General features: G+C 45.8%; 1 protein-coding gene across 1 annotated transcript in view; it reads left to right on the forward strand.

The window, feature by feature from the left end:
• The window catches only part of pcp4b (Purkinje cell protein 4b), a 96,902-nt gene that overhangs the window by 50,415 nt on the left and 25,560 nt on the right, over positions 1-20,927 (forward strand). The window contains exon 2 of the mRNA XM_015951847.3: positions 2,472-2,523. Coding sequence (XP_015807333.1) covers positions 2,472-2,523 — 52 coding nt within the window. The remainder of the gene's footprint in view (positions 1-2,471; positions 2,524-20,927) is intronic.

Here is a 20,927-nt window from a genome sequence, read left to right on the forward strand (position 1 = left end):
GGGAAGGTTCGTCCCACTGAAGCGAGTGTTTTCCAAACCCTGTCTCTCAGAGAGACTTGTCACTTAGAAAATGTTCCCTGATTATGAAACTTTGGCTGAATAGCGCTTGTTCCTGTCTCCAATGTGGCGACGAATCCATGAGCCTGTCTGAGGATAAGCCCAGAATCTCATATCCTCTTCAGCTCAGAAAGCGCCTTTGATTACGCACAAGCGTGACCCGTCAACCCGGTCTCACAGTAAGACTGGGTTGGGCCTGTTCAGGTTTACGCAGACAATCTTTACATAGAATTGACTTACAGATATAAAATTAATTCAGTAAAATATAAAGCATTTTATCTAAATATCCATTCATTATTTTACAAGCACAGAGAGCCGCATCAGATGGATGGAAGTGCCGCGGGTTGCCAACCCCTGGTATAGCCTATAAAATGACATGTTTTCTCCAGGACCAGAGAGGACGCAAACTCAATACATCTCTTTTACTGTGAGGTAATAATTTCTCTGAGTTTTGCGGTTGCGGGCAGGAGTAGACATTAGAGCCCTGCACTGAAGCCCTAGGCCCTCGGGTCGGCCCGGCCCGACTTCGGGCCAACGACTGTGCAATTACCTCGGACACGGGCCGGGCCGGGTGCCTTTATTTTTAATCGAATTCATAAAAAAAAATGAAACACAAACGCAGCAGTAGTGCCCTGCGTGGGACTGTTTTCTTCATCCCGCTCCTGCCCGCTCCCGCTGAATTTCTGACAATTACCGCCTGCAACTGCAACATGTGTGTTACACTCCCGCCCGCAACCGCAAAACTCGGAGAAATTATTACCTCACAATAAAAGAGATGTATTGAGTTTGCGTCCTCTCTGGTCCTGGAGAAATGTCACAACCCGCGGCTCTTCCATCCATCTGATGCGGCTCTCTGTGCTTGTAAAATAATGAATGGATATTTAAATAAAATGCTTTATATTTTACTGAATTAATTTTATATCTGTAAGTCAATTCTATGTAAAGATTGTCTGCGTAAACCTGAACAGGTCCAACCCAGTCTTACTGTGAGACCGGGTTGACGGGTCACGCTTATGCGTTATCATGTGCGCTGGCTGAGCTGAAGAGGATGTGATATTCTGGGCTTCTCCTCAGACAGGTTCCTGGATGTGTTGTCACATTGGAGACAGCAACAAGCGCTATTCAGCCAAAGTTTCATAATCAGGGAACATTTTCTAAGTGACAAGTCTCTCTGAGCAACAGGGTTTGGAAAACACATATGCGCTGACAGCGAGCTGCGCTGAGCAGCTCAGATGTTCAGATGGGAATCTTTTCTTGGGTGATTTAGCTACATCTGCGATATGCGTAACAAATAAAGTGTCAGTTCGTCTGCATGCGTCGGGGTAATACTTTCTATTCTTTCTCCGTCAAAATAAACAGTCAAATACGGGAACTATCCGGTCAACACAAGCCCTGCTTTTGACTGTTTTGTTTTCTTGTGAAAATTGTTGGAAAGAGATAAAATTTAAATTGATTAACACCAGAGCCAGTGCGCCGTTATCTCCGTGACAGTAAACGAGGGAAAAACAAATTGATTGTATCCTGCACGTCTTTTAACACATTGGTCAGGATTGACACACTTTGTTTTCATTTAGTTGGTTAAAAAAAAAGTCAGGCTCAGGCTGGGCCAGAGAATCCTGAAAACCTTTTCGGGCCGGGTCAGGCTGGGGCTCCACCCCCTCGGGCCGGGCCGGACACGGGCTCAGATTTTAGGCCCATGCAGGGCTCTAGTAGACATGCACGCTGCAGGTGCGGGCGGGAGTATAACACACACGTTGCAGTTGCAGGCGGTAATTGTCAGAAATTCAGCGGGAGCGGGCAGGAGCGGGATGAAGAAAACAGTCCTGCGCAGGGCTCTACTGCTGCGTTTAAGTGTTTCCATTTTTTTTATGAATTCAATTAAAAATAAAGGCGCCCAGCCCATGTCCGAGGTAATTACACAGTCGTTGGCCCGAAGCGTTTACGTTTGCGTTTGCAAAAGGCTTCTTCCATTGTTAAAAGATTCTGCCCATTTAATCTGTGCCTACTAAGTTGTAAATCTAAATCACCCCAATGATACAGTCATTTGCAATGCCCCCCCCCCCAAATATTTATAGGAGGGGAGTACCGGCACTTTTGTTCAACAAATTCCCGTATCACTGAGCCAAGTCCTGGCAAAGAACAACACCTCAAAGGACTTGCCACTCCAGATCATACTGTAGTTTGCTTTTAGGCTTTGGAAATTTTGTCAAAAGAATCCTGCAGGCGTTCCTTTTCTCAGACGGGGTGGTTTCATTACAGATCCTGGTTTTAGACCTCTCCAGTAGATGTCAGATGAATCACAAAGATGAAGCTAATACTTTATTACTATAAGGCACAGGGCCATGACATAACAAGTCTTAAATTTGAAGACATCATGCACATTTTAACGTGATTCTTTTATTTTTCCTTTGCAGAGACAAGGAACTGGAGCAGCTGCTGACAACAGCAAGACCTCTGGAGGAAAAGGTAAAGCAGAAAGACATGTATTCTTTAGAAATACTTTAGGATCGCTGATGAAAAAATACAAATAGATTTTAGTGGATTTAGGGATGAAAGAGTAAAGAAAATGACTGAAGTGAGGGGACATGGAGATGGGTTAACACTTAAGCTGTTTTTACAGGACCATCACGTTTGCTAAATGGGATTTGCCACGGTTTCCTGGGGAGGATTTTGGCATTTATAGTAGCAAAGCTGAAGCTAGAATAAACTGCCTTCAGGCACCTCTCAAACCAAGATGGGATAAAGGGAGGTCGCTGGGCGGCCCCCCCGCATATGACGTGCAGGGTTGCGCATTCAGCGTCAGACGGAAGACACGTCAGATTGATGAAATTTCTTTTTCAGGACCTTTAGCTTTGATGTGACCTGCTTTTTGTCCCGCTTGACACCCCGCTCAGCCAGTGTTTTCACCACTCTGTCGAACAGCTGGCTGTCTCTCACCGTCTCCGTAAAAAGGCCACTAATCTGCTCATCTGCTCGCACAGCCAGAAGCTTCATGGTCTCCGCGTCCGTCCAGTTTGCCATGTTGTAGGTGGTTGAAAGATACTAGTGAGAGGCCATGTTTGTGTTTATATCCCTTCCGGCCGGCACTCGGCGCGCAGTATATGTCACTAACGCGACCACCCTCTTTTGTGGGGGGGGGGGGGGGGGGGGGGCTCCCACAGTCGCTCCAAAGGGATTAGCGGAGCTGACACGCATTTAGCCATCAGAGGCAAGGGGCTCATGCGGCCAGGGGGCTGCCAGAGATTTTGGGCCCCATGAAAAAATATCAAGTTGGGCCCCCTGGGGGCTTGTCAATAGCTGGAGCTGGGGTTCCACCCTCCCAGATTCGAAGGGAGAAAAAAAATACCGTATTTTCACGACCATAAGGCGCACCTAAAATTCTTAAATTTTCTCTAAAATGTACGCCGCGCCCTATGGTGCTGTGCGCCTGTAGTGTTGTTGTGAGACGCAAACGTAGTAGAAGACAAGGGGCGTGGCGTGGACGTGAGCGAAGACAGACCTGTGGATTTGCCACATCGTCTTCAACATCCTCGCTGTTTGCTTCAGACTCCAGCTGTGAGTCTGCGTCCACTTCCTCTGCTTCCAGTTCAAGAAACAGCCGTACTATCTGAACTGCCTGGTGGACATTTATCCTTCTCATCATCCTTTATATAAGCCTAATAAAAGCCTACCAAACTGCAGAGACAATATATCTGTCCAGATCGCTCCAAAATATGAAGTTTACTGTCAATATCTGTCTAAATTGTTTGTTGTTACTCCGTTCGCGCCACTCCTTTCCCCGCGAAGCGGCTCCTTTTTGCGCACATCTCGTTACTCGTGCAGCCTTCCTCTCTCAGCTACATGATACTTTTTATCAATTGAATATGTGAGACTTCCACCAACAGCAAAAGGATCTCATGTTTTTGTGTTTTTTTTTTTTTAATCTTCACAAGCACATTCCCTCACGCATTACTAAACTGCTGTTATGACAAGTTGTCAGATTGTCTAAAAATAGGTCATTTTTTTTGTTTAGTATAATGGGCTCGATACACGGGAGGCGACATCACCTCTCCATTCATTTTCAATGAGACATGCGTGCTGCCGTGGATCACCTCCCATGTGTTAGGTAATAAAAGCGACAGCGACAATTTTCGCTTATCGCGGTCGTTTATCGCCTCTCGTGTGTCGAGCCCACAACTCCGCTTTTACGTAGCCTATTAACAAAATGTAAAATCTGGGGTGTAGTTTATAATCTCCTTTTTAAAGCTGAATTGAAACAGAAACTCAGGGAGGCGGAGTCTTGCTGCTACAGCGTCCCAAATCAGACCTGTTCAAAAGACGTGGATATGCGTCCATGGACCCCAGAGGGTTAATAAAACACAATTCAAATCACACTATTTTCTTAGGCCTATTAATAACACACATATGATTTTGTTCATGTGGAAAGTTAATGTGGTTAAATCCACCAACTACCGGTAAATACATTCTGAACTTCAACACAGCGCATCAGCGCTTGAAGCAGCGCTGCGAGCAGCTGCGACCCAAAAAGTACCAGAACCGCTCACGGCGCATGCGCAATCATGCATCAACACTGCTCGCCCGCTATTTCCCTAATAACGCACGCTGTTCGTTTTTATTTCTACATGTATTTTACTCACAAAGATTGTCAAGAAAGCGTGCTTGTCGTGTTCATGTCAAATTAAACTGATCACAAAACACATTTACTTTCTTTATTTCATTTTCCTCATCCAACCCCATAAATCCCTGTGTGTCCTCCTGCAGCACTCCCGGTGTACGCCCGGCTTTAGTAGGAGGGAGACCCGCGATTATCGCTTTGTCGCGCATCTCTCATTGAAAATGAATGGAGGAGAGGCGAAGTTGCCTCCTGTGTGTCGGGCCCATTAGAAGAGCACGAGCCCTTAGCGCACGCAATGAGGAAGTGCACGTGCGCTCTAAACCAGGTCTGAACCAGGACTAGACCAGTAAAGTGAAGCATGCTTTTGGCTGTTTATAATTTTCACAATGTCTGGTTTGCACTATGTTCCGAGTCTCGAGCCCGCACAGATGTTTTACCACCATGCCCCCGCCCGCGCCCTATAACCCGGTGCACCTTTTGTGTGTGTTAAATACCAAAAAGACACCCGTAAGTGAAGCTGCGCCTTATAACATGGTGCGCCCTATGGTCGTGAAAATACGGTATATACTTTATATTAGAGTTTGTTTTGCTTAATTATGTAGGTCTACATGCATTCTTACTTATTTACATATCATTTTCACCAACTGTCTCTCATTAAACAGTGAATTTCCTTCAACAGAATTAGCAATATCACTGCTGGAAAAAGCAGGAAATGCACAAGCTGAAAGTTATTAATCTCATTTTCCCTTTTACTCCCTTAAAATGTGTTTATTTATTCTAAAATTTTATTTGATGATAAAATTCAAATTTGGATATCTAATTAAATTTCCATATTGTGTCAAAGCTTTACATAACTACATTTTCAGCCTTCTTTCCTCTTGAAATCAAGTATTTCTGTATGACTGACAAAAACTAAGGATTCACTGCTGACAAGGTGACTTCTTTATTAAGTCTCCATGGCTTCATCATAGACACAAAATGAATAAGCACACAGTTCAAACCGGAGTCAGTTAGGGTTACATAAAATTTTAAAGTTGGACAACTTTGCATGAATACGTATATAAGTCTCCAGACACCCATTTTTCTCAACAACAAAAAAATAGCTAAAAATATATTCAGCCTTGATTGTACACAGAAAGATTTATTATTTACAGTGATATAATTATTAATGCTCCTGAGAGACATACTTAGTGACGGACTAAATAACAATGCTTCAACCTGCCCAGCATCCAAAACAATCTATACATTTTTACTGATTGATATGTATAATTATCATTATGTGGAAAAACAATGTGTTTATCACCAAAAATAGCCTTTTTATATTCCTTTGTAATAGTACTGATAGAGAAGAGAGCCTTAAGTGATTCCCACAGACCCCCTTAAAAGAGGCTGCTAGCTAACATGCTACATTGCTCACCTTCTTGAGGTTCATTGGGTTGTGAGGCGACACCTGCTGAAATATCATCAGCTGCTGATTCTGGTAGGGACAAGGACGACAACCCATTTACCATAATTAGATGAAGCATAGTTCCTCTCATTGTGGATATCAAAGCTAGCAAACAGGTTGAATTTAACCACTCACTAACTAAACCCACCTTTCTTTGAGAAAAACTGTGTGACATACTGATGCCCTCTCTTCTGCCTGTCCTCTTTCTCCTTTCTTTCCTTTTCTGTGACCCAGACTTTGTTTTTGCAGACATATTTACTGCAGCCTTGGCGCACTCTGCTGTCTGACTGCTGTGAGCTGGTCTCGCCTGCTACGCGCCCCTCGGCCAGGTGGACTGTACCATTTTATGCCGTTGGGGGGAGTTCAAATTAATTAGTCAAAATAAAGTAGGGACCTCTGAATAAATATACATTTCATAAAGACTAAAAGATTGTTTGTTTAATGTCTTAAATGAGAAAAAATACTGCAAAGTAAAGTACTTGTGATTTTTAAACTTTATTTTTTATTCAACTTTGAAACTTTTTTGGGCCCCTGACAGCTGTGGGCCCTTAGAATCTTCCTAATCTTTCACCGCTTTACGGCGCCCCTGCATGCTGCAATATTACTAAGAGGCCAAGCGCATCAGAATCGAGTTTTATCACCTTTCCCCTTTGCTCCTTGCTTCATTTACGAGACCCACAAATTCTGATTCATCACTCTGTAATGACACAATGGTCTGTCTTATTAAAGAGGCTTTACATATATTTTTTGAGACCTCCTTCCCAGCAGTCAGACTGGGACCGAGGTGAATGATTGGCTGGCTGAAATTATGTCTACCGCCTCCAATTGGCAAGTTGAATGAGCCAGCGGGGGGTTCCGGCATGCGTGATTCATTTTCATGCTGGATGTCTGTAGCATGGAGCTGCCGCTCAGTGGGAACGAGAGAAGAGAGTGATCTCTCTCTCTCTCTCTCTCTCTCTCTCTCTCTCTCTCTCTCTCTCTCTCTCTCTCTCTGTGTGTGTGTGTGTGTGTGTGTGTGTGTGTGTGTGTGTGTGTGTGCGCGTGTGTGTGTGCGCGTCTGTGTGTGTGTGTCCTCTGCATCGGAGCTCTCACCGTGGCGAGCAGACAGAGCTGCTATGGGAAGAAAGCTGTGTGTGTGTGTGTGTGTGTGTGTCCCGCAACAGCGAAGTACAAAATTATGAAGGCACACACAGCAAATTATTTTAAAAATGTGTTTCAGAGTCTCCAAAATCATCGCAAATATCATATGGTTATAAGTATTCAGACCCACCTTTTTGATCTAATACAGTAATAGTCTTCTTGGTAAAAATGCAACAAGTTTCTTACAGCTGGATTTGGGGATGCCCTGTGTTGGGGTTATTAGGAGCGAACAATTAGTAAGCTTCAACTTACTTTTGGATTCTTCAATAAATTCTGTAAATATGGGAATATTTACTGAGTTATTAATTAGTTAAGATACAATTAAGTATATACGGGGCACCATTCCCTTCAAACGGGGAAAAATTGAATCCAAAACTCTTATCAGTCTTTCTTGAAGTTCGTAGAATCCTTGGAGCAGAGACTTCTCTTCGACACAACAAAGCTACTGGAGACAAAAATCTGAATTTTATAACATTTAATTAAACAATTTGTTAAATGAATAAACAATGAAATAAATGAATAATAACCATGTGATATAATTGAAGATGTATGTGTTTGTGTGTGATGGAAGATGTTTGAATGGGGTCCTCCGTTCTCACAAAGGAGTGGTGTGTGTGTGCGTGTGTATGGATTCAAAATGGAGTCTTGAATACAAAATGGCTGACCCCTTTGTCTGGCTAAAGTGTGGGTGACAACTTGCACTTTAACTTCCAAAGCACTTAGAATCAGTAGTAACTTAACCTTAAATCACTCAAAACATTTCAAAGGATCATGAAACAACACAAAAGATTAATCACAAATTAATATCTTTTAGTTTCAACACTTGGCCATAGTAGAAAACATTTAAAGATATTCAAACAATGATAAATAAGCAGTTTATTCTGTCAAAATGACCCGACGGGCGTATTTGGGAACGAAAGAGGAACTCGTCTGGTAATTTGAAGCAATAGCACGGTTTTATTGCTTATTCTACACTATAAAGGAAACGGGAGAAGGAAGAAGGAGAGAAAGAGATGAATTGAGTTTCTGATCACCAGAACAGCAAGGCGTCCCCCGCTGTTTGATTTGACGGTTCTCCGTGTTTCTCCGCAGTTTTCGGCGTCGTCCGTCGGTTGATGCTTTCTCCGTTGTTTCCGGCGTTGTCCGTGAGTTTGACGGAGTTGCTGATTTTTCCAACCCGGTTCTGTGGTCTTCCCTTCAGCAGCTAAGGCAGCGAGCGGTTTAACAGACCTGATGGGCTTGTAGCTTAGATTCCAGCGGTTCCGGGAGCTCTACTGGAGCACTTAGACTTCCCGCGTGCTCAATTTAGTCGGAGCGTACGACGAGCGTGTCCTTACCGCCAGGTATCCTGGGCAAAAGAACGAAGTTCCTTTGTTTCGTTGATGATTTATAGTCTGAGTTCGCGGGAAAACTCCCTGAGGTCCCGCACATGCGCAGAACGTGTTTCTGGTATTAGGCGGTGGCATCATCCCAATGCTTCCGTGTGCAAAGCATCATGGGAAATGAAGTTTCTTGGCGCTGATGTGATTATTTGCTTTTCAGAGCAATTTAAGCACAGTCATTTTGGAGAAAATCACTGCATAGTAATTTCCTCATGAGGTCAGACCCTCAACATTCCCCCTTTTGGTTTCGGGGATCGCGCCCAAAGCTCGATCGTCGGAAGCACAGATGGGTTTGTCCCTCATGAACGTAGGTGGACGGTTGTCGGTCGACTTGATTGTCGGAAGCACAGGTGGGTTTGTCCCTTAGGACGTTGGTCTCCTTGGACGCCTTTGTCTTTGGTCTTTGTCTTGGATCCTGGCGCCTTTGGTCTTTGATCCTGGTCAGGCACAAAGAGGATAGGAAACGGGATAGTCCCCAACGCGCATAACGAGAAGAAGCCACTCACGCAGGTGGTACGCAATGATGATGTCGTCCATGCGAGAGGTAGTAGTGTAGAAGGAGGAAGGTCAGTGGGCGGTTATCTCCATGAGGGGACACAAAGACATCTCACCGCCGGCCATACAGTTCAGTTTATGGAGCACGCGGTGATGTACGAGGTCCATAGTTCGCAAACGCGCATTGACCTATGTGGTCCCAAGACCTGTCATTCCTCCTTGCTGAGCCTCTCGAGTTCTGTCAGGCTGGATGGTGAACGTTGGTAGAAAGCCATTTTTAGGTCTTGCCAGAAATGCTCAATTGGGTTTAAATCAGGTCTCTGGCTGGACCATTCAAGAACAGTCACAGAGTTGCTGTGAAGCCATTCCTTTGTTATTTTAGCTGTGTGCTTAGGGTCTTTGTCATGTTGGAAGGTAAACATTCAGCCCAGTCTGAGGTCCTGAGCACTGTGGAGAAGGTTCTAATCTGGATATCTACGTTCTTGGATGCATTCATCGTTCCTTGATTGCCACCAGTCGTTCTGTCCCTGCAACTGAAAAACACCCTTACAGCATGATGCTGCCATCGCCATGCATCACTGTGGGGATTGTACTGGACGAGTGATGAGCAGTGCCTGGTTTTCTCCACATATACCGCTTAGAATTAGGGCCAAAAAGTTCTATCTTGGTCTCATCAGACCAGAGAATCTTATTTCTCACCATCTCAGGGTTCTTCAGGTGTCTTTTATCAAACTCCATGGGAGCTTTCATGTGTCTTGAACTGAGGAGAGGCTTCTCTCTTCTATTCCATGAATTTTCATTTTGTGGGCCACTCTGCTTTAACCTCCTGACTGGTGGAAGGCTTAAGTGATGGTTGACTTTCTACAACTTTCTCCCATCTCCTGACTGCATCTCTGGAGCTCAGCCACAGTGATCTTTTGATTTTTCTTTACCTCTCTCACCAAGCTACTCTCACTCTTCTTGCCAACTCCGGGTCGGGAGAGAGGTTCTACCTCAAGTGGAGGAGTTAAAGTATCTCGGGGTCTTGTTCACGAGTGAGGGTAGGAGGGATCGGGAGATCGACAGGCAGATTGGTTCAGCATCTGCTGTGATGTGGACGCTGAGCTGATCTGTCGTGGTGAAGAGGGAGCTGAGCCAGAAAGCCAGACTCTCGATTTACAGGTCGATCTACGTCCCAATCCTCACCTATGGTCATGAGCTTTGGGCAACGACCGAAAGAACGAGATCGCGGATACAAGCGGCCGAAATGAGTTTCCTCCGCAGGGTGGCCGGGCTCAGCCTTAGAGATAGCTCGGACATTCGGGAGGGACTCGGAGTAGAACCGCTGCTCCTCTGGATCGAAAGGAGTCAGTTGAGGTGGTTTGGGCATCTGGTCAGGATGCCTCCTGGACGCCTCCCTGGGGAGGTGTTTTGGGCATGTCCTGCCGGCAGGAGGCCCCGGGTCGCCCCAGGACACGTTGGAGAGGTTACATCTCCAATCTGGTCCGGGAACGCCTTGGGGTCCTGCCAGAGGAGCTGGTGGAGGTGGCCGGGGTGAGGACAGCCTGGAGCTCCCTAGTTGGGATGCTGCCCCCCGCAACCCGGGCCCGTATAAGCGGAGGAAGACGATGACGACAACAACTTTCTCACCAAGGCTTTTCTCCCCTGGTAGCTCAATTTGGCCAGACAGCCTGCTCTATGAAGGGTTCTGGTCATCCCGTACATCTTCCATTTAAGGATTATGGAGGCCGCTGTGCTCTTGGTAACCTTAAGTGCAGCAGAAATTTTTTGTAACCTTGGCCAGATCTGTGCCTTGCCTCGCAGCCTATGATAGACCCCAATTGCCCGCAGAAAACACAGCTGCACCCCCACCCTGCACCACTTCCTCACAACAGTCACCCCCACAGTACCCCAAAAAAAAATAAGGCCTGCCACTCCACCACATATCAGCAGCACCACAGTAGAACGTGCCCCACTACCTCAAGTTCTCCACACTCAAATCTGCTATCTGGGTGCCTACCTACCAATAACAACCCCTCCCCCTGGCAGCTATGTCCCAGCCGTAGTCGGGTCATGACCACTGAGTCATGCCTCCCACAAAAGTGATCTGACCCATAACTGCTCACCCGGCTTTGCAACACATAATAGGCCCACCCAGTGTTCCCCACATCCCAGGAAGCTTGCCACATCTCCATGGCCACCCGCCCAATTGCGAAGTGATACTTTGGAGGCCCCAACTCCACTCCAATTCCATATCCCACCTCCCGAGCACGCCCTTAGCCACAACATCTGGCCCTTCGTTAACTTCCACCCCAAAGTCAAAGCCCGTAGGTCAGGCAGAGACCTGGAGCGCCATCTCGCCGGCGCCACAGCTGAGTCAGAACAAATAACAGATTGAGGTGGCGTATGTTCCCCCCACCCAATGCAGAGCACAAATAATCGCCACCAACTCAGTTGTGAACGCTAAACAGCCATCCCGCAACTGGCGACCACAGCTGAAACCCAGACATTGAATCACCAACCCTACCCCCACTCTGCCTATCTCCTGGTCCTTCAACCATCCGTAAACAACTACAAATAAGAACCCCAAACCATCCCCCAAAAAATACATTAAATCCCCAGCCCTCCCAGCACCTTGACCCTGACCCAAGAAAAAAAAATCCAATTCAGGCTCAAGCAAAACCAGGGCGGAACTTCAGTCCATAAAAATTGGGAGTTCACAGGCCACTCGAGGAAGCCCAACTCCTCTGCCTGCCCCTCCAGCCGATCAGGGAATCAACCCCCATCCCTCCGGCCTGACCCCTCGAACTCCCAATGACGGCCCAACAGAGCCTTCGCAGGGGCACGCTCCCAAAAGCCCTTGATCGTCAGCAGGTACTGGAGCCCGAGCTTGACCCGCCATAACTCCAAAGGCATGTCTCCCACCTCAACAAGGAGGGCTGCCACCGCGGTCGACAGAAACGCCCCAGTGCACACCCTCAAAGTCGCCGCCCGTAACACATCCAGCTGCTTTAGGGTCATAGGCGCAGCCAAACCATACAGAAAACACCTATAATCCAAGGCTGACCGGATCGCGCCTTTGTAAACCAACAGCAACATGGTCCTGTCCACTCCCTAGTCCGACCCGGCCAGACACCTCATAACATTCAGCATGCAACCACACCTGGCCACTAAGCCCTGCACATGCACCTTTCAGGTCAGTCTATCATCTTAGTTCCAGTCCCCACCCCCACCCAACCGCAATCCCGCCCTGGGGACCCTCCTCTTAAAACCAAACACCATAAACATAGTCTTGGTTGGGGACAATGGGAAGCTTCTCCAACGCCCGCCTGACTTCCAGATTCAGAGGCGCCACAGCGTCCATTGTGGAATGCCCCAGTCGGAACCCACTCTGGATCTGACATGCATTGTGAGCTGTAAGGTCTTATGGGTGGCTTAAATAATCAAGTCCAATCAGTATAACCAAACACAGCTGGACTCCAATGAAGGTGTAGGACCATTTCAAGGATGATCAGAAGAAATGGAACACCTGAGTGTGTGGCAGCAAAGATTCTGAATACTTAGGACCATGTGATATTTCAGTTTTTTTCTTTTTAATAACGCTGCATACATTTCAAATTCTGTTTTTTTGTCAGTATGGGGTGCTGTGTGTAGATGAGGGACAAAATGAATTTAATTGATTTTTAGCAAATGACTGCAATATAACAAAGAGTGAAAATTTGACAGGGGCCTGAATGCTTCCCGTACCCACTGAAGGCTGTAGTTCACAGCAACCATGCTGAGGATTAAGTGCTATAGAAAATGAGTGACCGAATCAGTGTTTGCTCAATATGCCATGAAGTCTATTAATGTTCCTGTAAATCACTTGGCAAAGCTGAAATCTGCTCTTGACTTAAACTCCTAGATTCATTGGAGTAAAAAAAATAAAATAAATTAAAGCTGCAAGCAGCGTCGTTCGGCCCTCGCAGCTCCGCGCCGCTCCGGCCTGGCCGGCAGCCCGGGGCACCAGGCTACATCTGCGAAACAGAAACGTCGACCGCCCCGACACCAGAAACTGCTAACGGCCACCTCGTCCGCACCTCACCCTGACTCAGCATCCCCTTTGAGCCCACCATTATATTTTGTCTCACCACTAGGGAATCCTCTATCTTTACCACACTGGTGGTGTGATGACAGTGACCAACTTTAATGCTATTCTGACCATGTTTTTTAAAGTTATCGAAGGATAACGTCATGTAGGGGGCGCTGTGACCAACTACAGAAAAGTCCCATTGAGGTCAGCTTTGGTGACATTATATAACATTCACCAACCGTTTGTGCCTCATTGGCTAAAGGGCATGATTGTTCATTGCCATGTTCAGTTACGGGCAAATCGGAGGCCGTTTGTGGAAGTTACAGTCAAATGTAAGGTCATGGCGTCACGCCAGCATTCACCATGGCATCAAAGCCCCTCCCTTTCTGGAAAGCTATCAGATCTGAATGGTCATTACAACATCATGAAGACAGTGTATGACCTTAGTGTCATGTTCACTAAATTAGAGGGGACAAATAGGGGCATTTCACCATAAAACAATAGACTTCCTGTTGTCAGGGGGCGGGGCTTAGGTGACGTCAGCTGTCCACATTGTCGTTGTCTTGAGATGTGGTCAGTGATCACACAGACAACATTTGATATAGATCTTATCATGCACATGGGAGTTATTAAGTCAAGTAATGTAATGGCGACAGGTTAAAGTTTGAGGCTTAGCCACGCCCACACCTTTCAACTTTTGAAAAATCCGACGGTTGAATTTTTTCCTCTATGTGTTAAGAGTATATAGCAGAAGTTTGAAGGAGATTGATGAAAAGGACGATGGAGCATCACTGTCCAAACAACGTGTGCGAAAACCACTAAATCGAGTACTTGGACCAAAATGGCCGACTTCCTGTGCGACTTTGCGCTTGGCTCCAAGAGACTTTTTTGTAGGTCCTGAGACACCACATTAGTGTACCAAATTTCGTATTCCTCAGTCAAAGCATAGCTTGGGGCTGACAGTTTTAATGGCTCTAGGGGGCGCTATTGAAGAATATAGGCCACGCCCACAAATTTCAGCTGTCTATTTCTCTTGGGGATCAGATTAGGATCACTCACCAGAAGTTTAGTAGCAATATCACGATAACTGAAGAAATGAGAGGCAAACGTATTTCCATGGCGTGATGGCAATTTTCGCCATGCTCCCAAAGCCCCGCCTTTTTTTGAAACCTGCCAGTACTGGATACCAAGTGACCTCACGTTGTCTACTGCTATTTGCCAGAGATTCCTTCTGATTGGGTAAAAGGAGTCCAGTAGGGAGCTGTGAAAAAAAGAGTGGCGTGGCGACAGGTCAAAGTTTGAGGCTTAGCCACGCCCACACCTTTCAACTTTTGAAAAATCCGACGGTTGAATTTTTTCCCCTATGTCTTACGAGTATATAGCAGAAGTTTGAAGGAGATTGGTGAAAAGGGCGACGGAGAATCACTCTCCAAAGACGTGTGCGAAAACCACTAAATCGCATACTTGGACCAAAATGGCCGACTTCCTGTGCGACTTTGCACTTGGGTCCAAGAGACTTTTTTGTAGGTCCTGAGACACCACATTAGTGTACCAAATTTCGTAATCCTCAGTCAAAGCATAGCTTGGGGCTGACAGTTTTAATGGTCCTAGGGGGCACTATTTCAGAAAATAGGCCACGCCCACCGGATGTTCACATCAGATCTTTTGGGGGGCCGGACTAGGATCACTCACACGAAGTTTCGTGACGATATCTTTAGAAATGACTAAATGGGAGGCAAACGTAAGGCCACGGCGGTACGCCTGACTTTGCCGTGCCGCCACAGCCCCGCCCTCTACCGAAAACTCCCATAAAGTGACGCCAAGCAACCCCCACTTGTCTTGAGTTACCAGCTACAAATTTGTGGTGAGTAAGTGAAGTGGGGCAATTTGGGACCTTTCACAGTAAAACTTGATCTTTTTGTTCCTGAGGGGGCGGGGCTTGTGTGATGTCATCATCCGACCAATCAGTTTACTTTGTGGGTGGATGACGAATGACCACAGAAAGTTTGGTAACTCTATTCCATTCAGTTATGAAGTTATAGCAATTTAAATATTTTTGGCGAGTAGTCAAACTTCGAGGCCTGGCCCCGCCCCTTCAACATATACGAAAACTCAGAATCCTTGTCTCATTTTGTTCGCCCATCCCTTCTGAGCAATTTTCCACCACTTTTGAGACGGTCGTGCAAAAAATGATCGAGCAATCCAATCAGAAACGGACCCTAAAAACGGCAAAAACGGCTAAAAATCGCCATTTCAACCCAAAATGGCCGACTTCCTGTTTGATATTGACCATGCTTGCAAGAGACTTTTCTGTGTGGACTGTTGAGTACTACAAGTGTACCAAATTTCATAACTGTACGATAAACTAAGCTTTATGGAGAGGGTTTTTTTTTTTCACTTTCTAGGGGGCGCTGTTCAGCCATTTTCTTTGCAATTTTTTTGGGACCTTTAAAATATCAAATTTTTCACCAGGCCTGACAAGTCTGCAAAATATTGTGAGTTTTGGGGTATGATAAGGTCCCCAAAAGGCCATTCAAAGCGGGCTAAGAATAATAAATAAGATATTAAAGCTGCAAGCAGCGTCGTTCGGCCCTCGCAGCTCCGCACCGCTCCTTCCTGGCCGGCAGCCCGGGGCACCAGGGCACGTCCGCAGAACAAAAACGTCGACCACCCCAACACCAGAAACTGCTAACGGCCACCTTGTCCGCAACTCACCCTGACTCAGCATCCCCTTTGAGCCCACCATTATATTTTATGTCTCACCACTAGGGAATCCTCTATCTTTACCACACTGGTGGTGTGATGACAGTGACCAACTTTAATGCTATTCTGACCATGTTTTTTAAAGTTTTCGAAGGATAACGTTATCTAGGTGGCGCTGTGACCAACTACAGAAAAGTCCCATTGAGGTCAGCTTTGGTGACATTATATAACATTCACCAACCGTTTGTGCCTCATTGGCTAAAGGGCATGATTGTTCATTGCCATATTCAGTTTCGGGCAAATCGGAGGCCGTTTGTGGAAGTTACAGTCAAATGTAAGGTCATGGCGTCACGCCAGCATTCACCATGGCATCAAAGACCCTCCCTTTCTGGAAAGCTATCAGATCTGAATGGTCTTTAAAACATCATGAAGACACTGTATGACCTGAGTGTCATTTTCACTAAATTAGAGGGGACAAATATGGGCATTTCACCATAAAACAATAGACTTCCTGTTGTCAGGGGGCGGGGCTTAGGTGATGTCAGCTGTCCACATTGTCGTTGTCTTGAGATGTGGTCAGTGATCACACAGACAAAGTTTGAATTAGATCTGATCATGCACATGGGAGTTATTAAGTCAAGTAATGTCATGGCGAAAGGTCAAAGTTTGAGGCTTAGCCACGCCCACACCTTTATACTTATTTAAAATCCGACGGTTGAATTTTTTCCCCTTTGACTTAAAAGTACATAGCATAAGTTTGAAGGTGATCGGTGTAAAGGGCAACGGGCCATCAATGTCCAAACAACGTGTGCGAAAACCACTAAATCGAGTACTTGGACCAAAATGGCCGACCTCCTGTGCGAAATTGCGCTTGGCTCCAAGATACTTTTTTGTAGGTCCAGAGACCCTACATGAGTGTACCAATTTTCGTAATCCTCAGTCAAACCTTGTCTTGGGGCTGACAGTTTTAATGGTCCTAGGGGGCGCTATTTCAGAATATAGGCCACGCCCACAAATCTCAGATGCCCATTTCTATTGGGGGTCAGACTAGGATCACTCACCAGACATTTTGTGGCGATGTCACGATAATTGAAGAAATGAGAGGCAAACGTATTGCCATGGCGTGATGGAGAATTTCGCCATGCTCCCAAAGCCCCACCTTTTTTCAAAACCTGCCAGTACTGTAGACCAAGTGACCTCAACTTGTCAGCTGCTATTTACCAGAGATTCCAGGTGATTGGGTAAAAGGAGTCCAATAGGGAGCTGTGAAAAAAAGAGTGGCGTGGCGAAAGGTCAAAGTTTGAGGCTTAGCCACGCCCACACCTTTATACTTATTTAAAATCCGACGGTTGAATTTTTTCCTCTATGTCTTAAGAGTATATAGCAGAAGCTCGAAGGCGATTGGTGAAAAGGGCGACGGAGCATCACTCTCCAAACAATGTGTGTGAAAACCACTAAATCGCGCACTTGGACCAAAATGGCCGACTTCCTGTGCGACTTTGCACTTGGCTCCAAGAGACTTTTTTGTAGGTCCTGAGACACCACATTAGTGTACCAAATTTTGTAATCCTCAGTCAAAGCATGGCTTGGGGCTGACAGTTTTAATGGTCCTAGGGGGCGCTAATACAGAAAATAGGCCACGCCCACAAACTTAAGCTGACCTTTTCTATTGGGGGTCAGACTAGGATCACTCACAACAATGGTCGAGGTGATATCACGATAAATGAAGAAATGAGAGGCAAACGTATTTCCATGGCGTGATGGCGAATTTCGCCATGCTCCCAAAGCCCCGCCTTTTTTCAAAACCTTCCAGTACTGGAGACCAAGTGACCTCAACTTGCCTGCTGCTATTTACCAGAGATTCCTGGTGATTGGGTAAAAGGAGTCCAATAGGGAGCTGTGAAAAAAAGAGTGGCGTGGCGAAAGGTCAAAGTTTGAGGCTTAGCCACGCCCACACCTTTATACTTATTTAAAATCCGACGGTTGAATTTTTTCCTCTATGTCTTAAGACTATATAGCAGAAGTTTGAAAGTGATTGGTGAAAAGGGCGACGGAGTATCACTCTCCAAACAACGTGTGTGAAAACCACTAAATCGCGCACTTGGACCAAAATGGCCGACTTCCTGTGCGACTTTGCACTTGGCTCCAAGAGACTTTTTTGTAGGTCCTGAGACACCACATTAGTGTACCAAATTTCGTAATCCTCAGTCAAAGCATGGCTTGGGGCTGACAGTTTTAATGATCCTAGGGGGTGCTATTTCAGAAAATAGGCCACGCCCACCAGATGTTCACATCAGATCTTTTGGGGGGCCGGACTAGGATCACTCACAAGAAGTTTCGTGACGATATCTTTGGAAATGACGAAATGGGAGGCAAACGTAAGGCCACGGCGGTACGCCTGAATTCGCCGCGCCGCCACAGCCCCGCCCTCTGCCGAAAACTCCCATAAAGTGACGCCAAGCAACCCCCACTTGTCTTGAGTTACCAGCTACAAATTTGTGGTGATTAAGTGAAATGGGGCAATTTGGGACCTTTCACAGTAAAACTTGATCTTTTTGGTCCTGAGGGGGCGGGGCTTGTGTGATGTCATCATCCGACCATTCAATTTACTTTGTGAGTGGATGACGAATGACCACAGAAAGTTTGGTAACTCTATTCCATTCATTTATGAAGTTATAGCAATTTAATTTTTTTTGGCGAGTAGTCAAACTTCGAGGCCTGGCCCCGCCCATTCAGCATTTACGAAAAGTCAATTTTATTGTCTCATTTTGTTCGCCCATCTCTTCTGAGCAATTTTATACAATTTTTAAGAGGATTGTGCAAAAAATGATCGAGCAATCCAATCAGAAACGGACCCTAAAAACGGCAAAAACGGCAAAAAATCGCCATTTCAACCCAAAATGGCCAACTTCCTGTTTGATATTGACCATGCTTGCAAGAGACTTTTCTGTGCGGACTGTTGAGTACTATAAGTGTACCAAATTTCAAAACTGTACGGTAAACTAAGCTTTATGGAGAGGGTTTTTTTTCCTTTTGTAGGGGGCGCTGTTCAGCCATTTTCTTTGCGATTTTTTTGGGACCTTTAAAATATTAAATTTTTCACCAGGCTTGACAAGTGTGCAAAATATTGTGAGTTTTGGGGTATGTTAAGGTCCCCAAAAAGCCATTCAAAGCGGCACCGGAATAATAAATAAAGAAAAATAATAATAAACAGAGCAAAAACAAGAGGCCTTCGCAGCGCTTTCGCTGCTCGGGCCTAATAATAAACAGAGCAAAAACAAGAGGCCTTCGCAGCGCTTTGCTGCTCGGGCCTAATAAACAGAGCAAAAACAAGAGGCCTTCGCAGCGCTTTCGCTGCTCGGGCCTAATAAACAGAGCAAAAACAAGAGGCCTTCGCAGCGCTTTCGCTGCTCGGGCCTAAATACACAAGCAGGAAAAAGAGACAAAAACCAAACTTGAGATGACCCATCAGCTTGTGTGACCACATCTCTGTAATGATTAGATCCCTCAACAGGGATAGACTGCCTGCATCGGTTCAGTCCGTTGGGAAATAAAGATCAGTTCCATGTGCCAAGTGCGTTACAAATCATTTTTATTGTTGAGCCTCTGTCATTAAACCTATCACAGCAAAGCAAATAAAGTCTGCAACGAGAAAACTAATATCCTCCCTCCTCTAAATCATGACAGTAATTTGATGTGTCGCCCTGACTCAGCAACATTTTCACGCTCCCAGATGAACACAGGCAGATTGGGCTATTTTGTTACTAGAAAAAAGAGAGAGGCTTTACTTTATACATTTATTTATAAAAATATAAAAATCATAAATGTTTTTTATTTATTTAAGAAACCCCAAAATGAGTAATTAAAATATGCACAGTATATAAGAAACAAGAAGAGTTTTCATTCCCACACTGGACACATCTCCTGAACATCATCTCATAGGCTGTTAAAGACCAAGCTGCTACTGTGTGCAGTTAGAATATTTACTGGCAGCTCATTTAAAATGTTTTTTGCCTCAGTCAAACAGCAGCAGTAATTAGCAGCATTTTTACACTCCACCAAAGAGCAAACTCAAAGACATTTAAAGCCCTCGTCATACTTACCGCTGAAGGATAGTCATTTATTCTTCTGAACAAAGCTGCTGTCACTCAACCCCTCTGCACGCCTACAGTAGGATGTATTTGTTCGCCAAAGAAAAAGACATCTATTTTTTACTTTTGGTGATTTACAAGGGATAAACAGAGGTGGCTCAAACTGTAGCAAGTCATAGTTAGCAGTGATGTCATTCGTTAAACTTAATTACTCAAGCCAACTTAGTTCTGTGACAACTTAGTTCTGATCCATCCATCCATCCACTTTCAGCCACTTTTCCGGAGTCGGTTGAGGGGCCAGGAGCCTAAACCGAGAAGCCCAGACTTCCCTCTCCCCAGCTTCCAGGGCCAGCTCCACCGGGGAAATCCCAAGGCGTTCCCCGGCCAGCCGAGAGACACAGTCCCTCCACTGTGTCCTTGGTCTTCCTTTAAGTCTCCTCCCAGTTGAACATGCCCAGAAAACCTCACCAGGGATGCTTCCAAAAGGCATCCTGACCAGGCTCCTCTCGATGTAGAAGAGCAGCGGGTCTACTCTGAACCCCTCCCAGATGACCAACCTTCTCACCCTATCTCTAAGGGAGAGCCCAGTCACCCATCGGCAATCTCGTTCTTTCAGTCACTACCCAAGGCTCATGACCACGGGTGCGGGTAGGAACGTAGCTTGACCGGTAATTCGAGAGCTGTGCCTTCCAACTCAGCTCTCTCTTCACCACAACAGATCGGAACAACGCCTGCATCACTGCAGACGCAGCACCAATCTGCCTATTGATCTCACGCTCCAAATTTCCCTCACACGTGAACAAGACCCCAAGATACTTAAAGGGACTTTACGGAGTTTTGAATATTTATGCCCGCGATTGCCCCTCAGGCCAAAAGCGTAACAGCAGCTTCAATAGTAGGCTCGTGCATGAGGCGCGCATGCTGTACGTGCACACTCCTTAACGAA

The sequence above is a fragment of the Nothobranchius furzeri genome, chromosome 13 (assembly GCF_043380555.1).
Source record: "Nothobranchius furzeri strain GRZ-AD chromosome 13, NfurGRZ-RIMD1, whole genome shotgun sequence".
Lineage (NCBI taxonomy): Eukaryota > Metazoa > Chordata > Actinopteri > Cyprinodontiformes > Nothobranchiidae > Nothobranchius > Nothobranchius furzeri.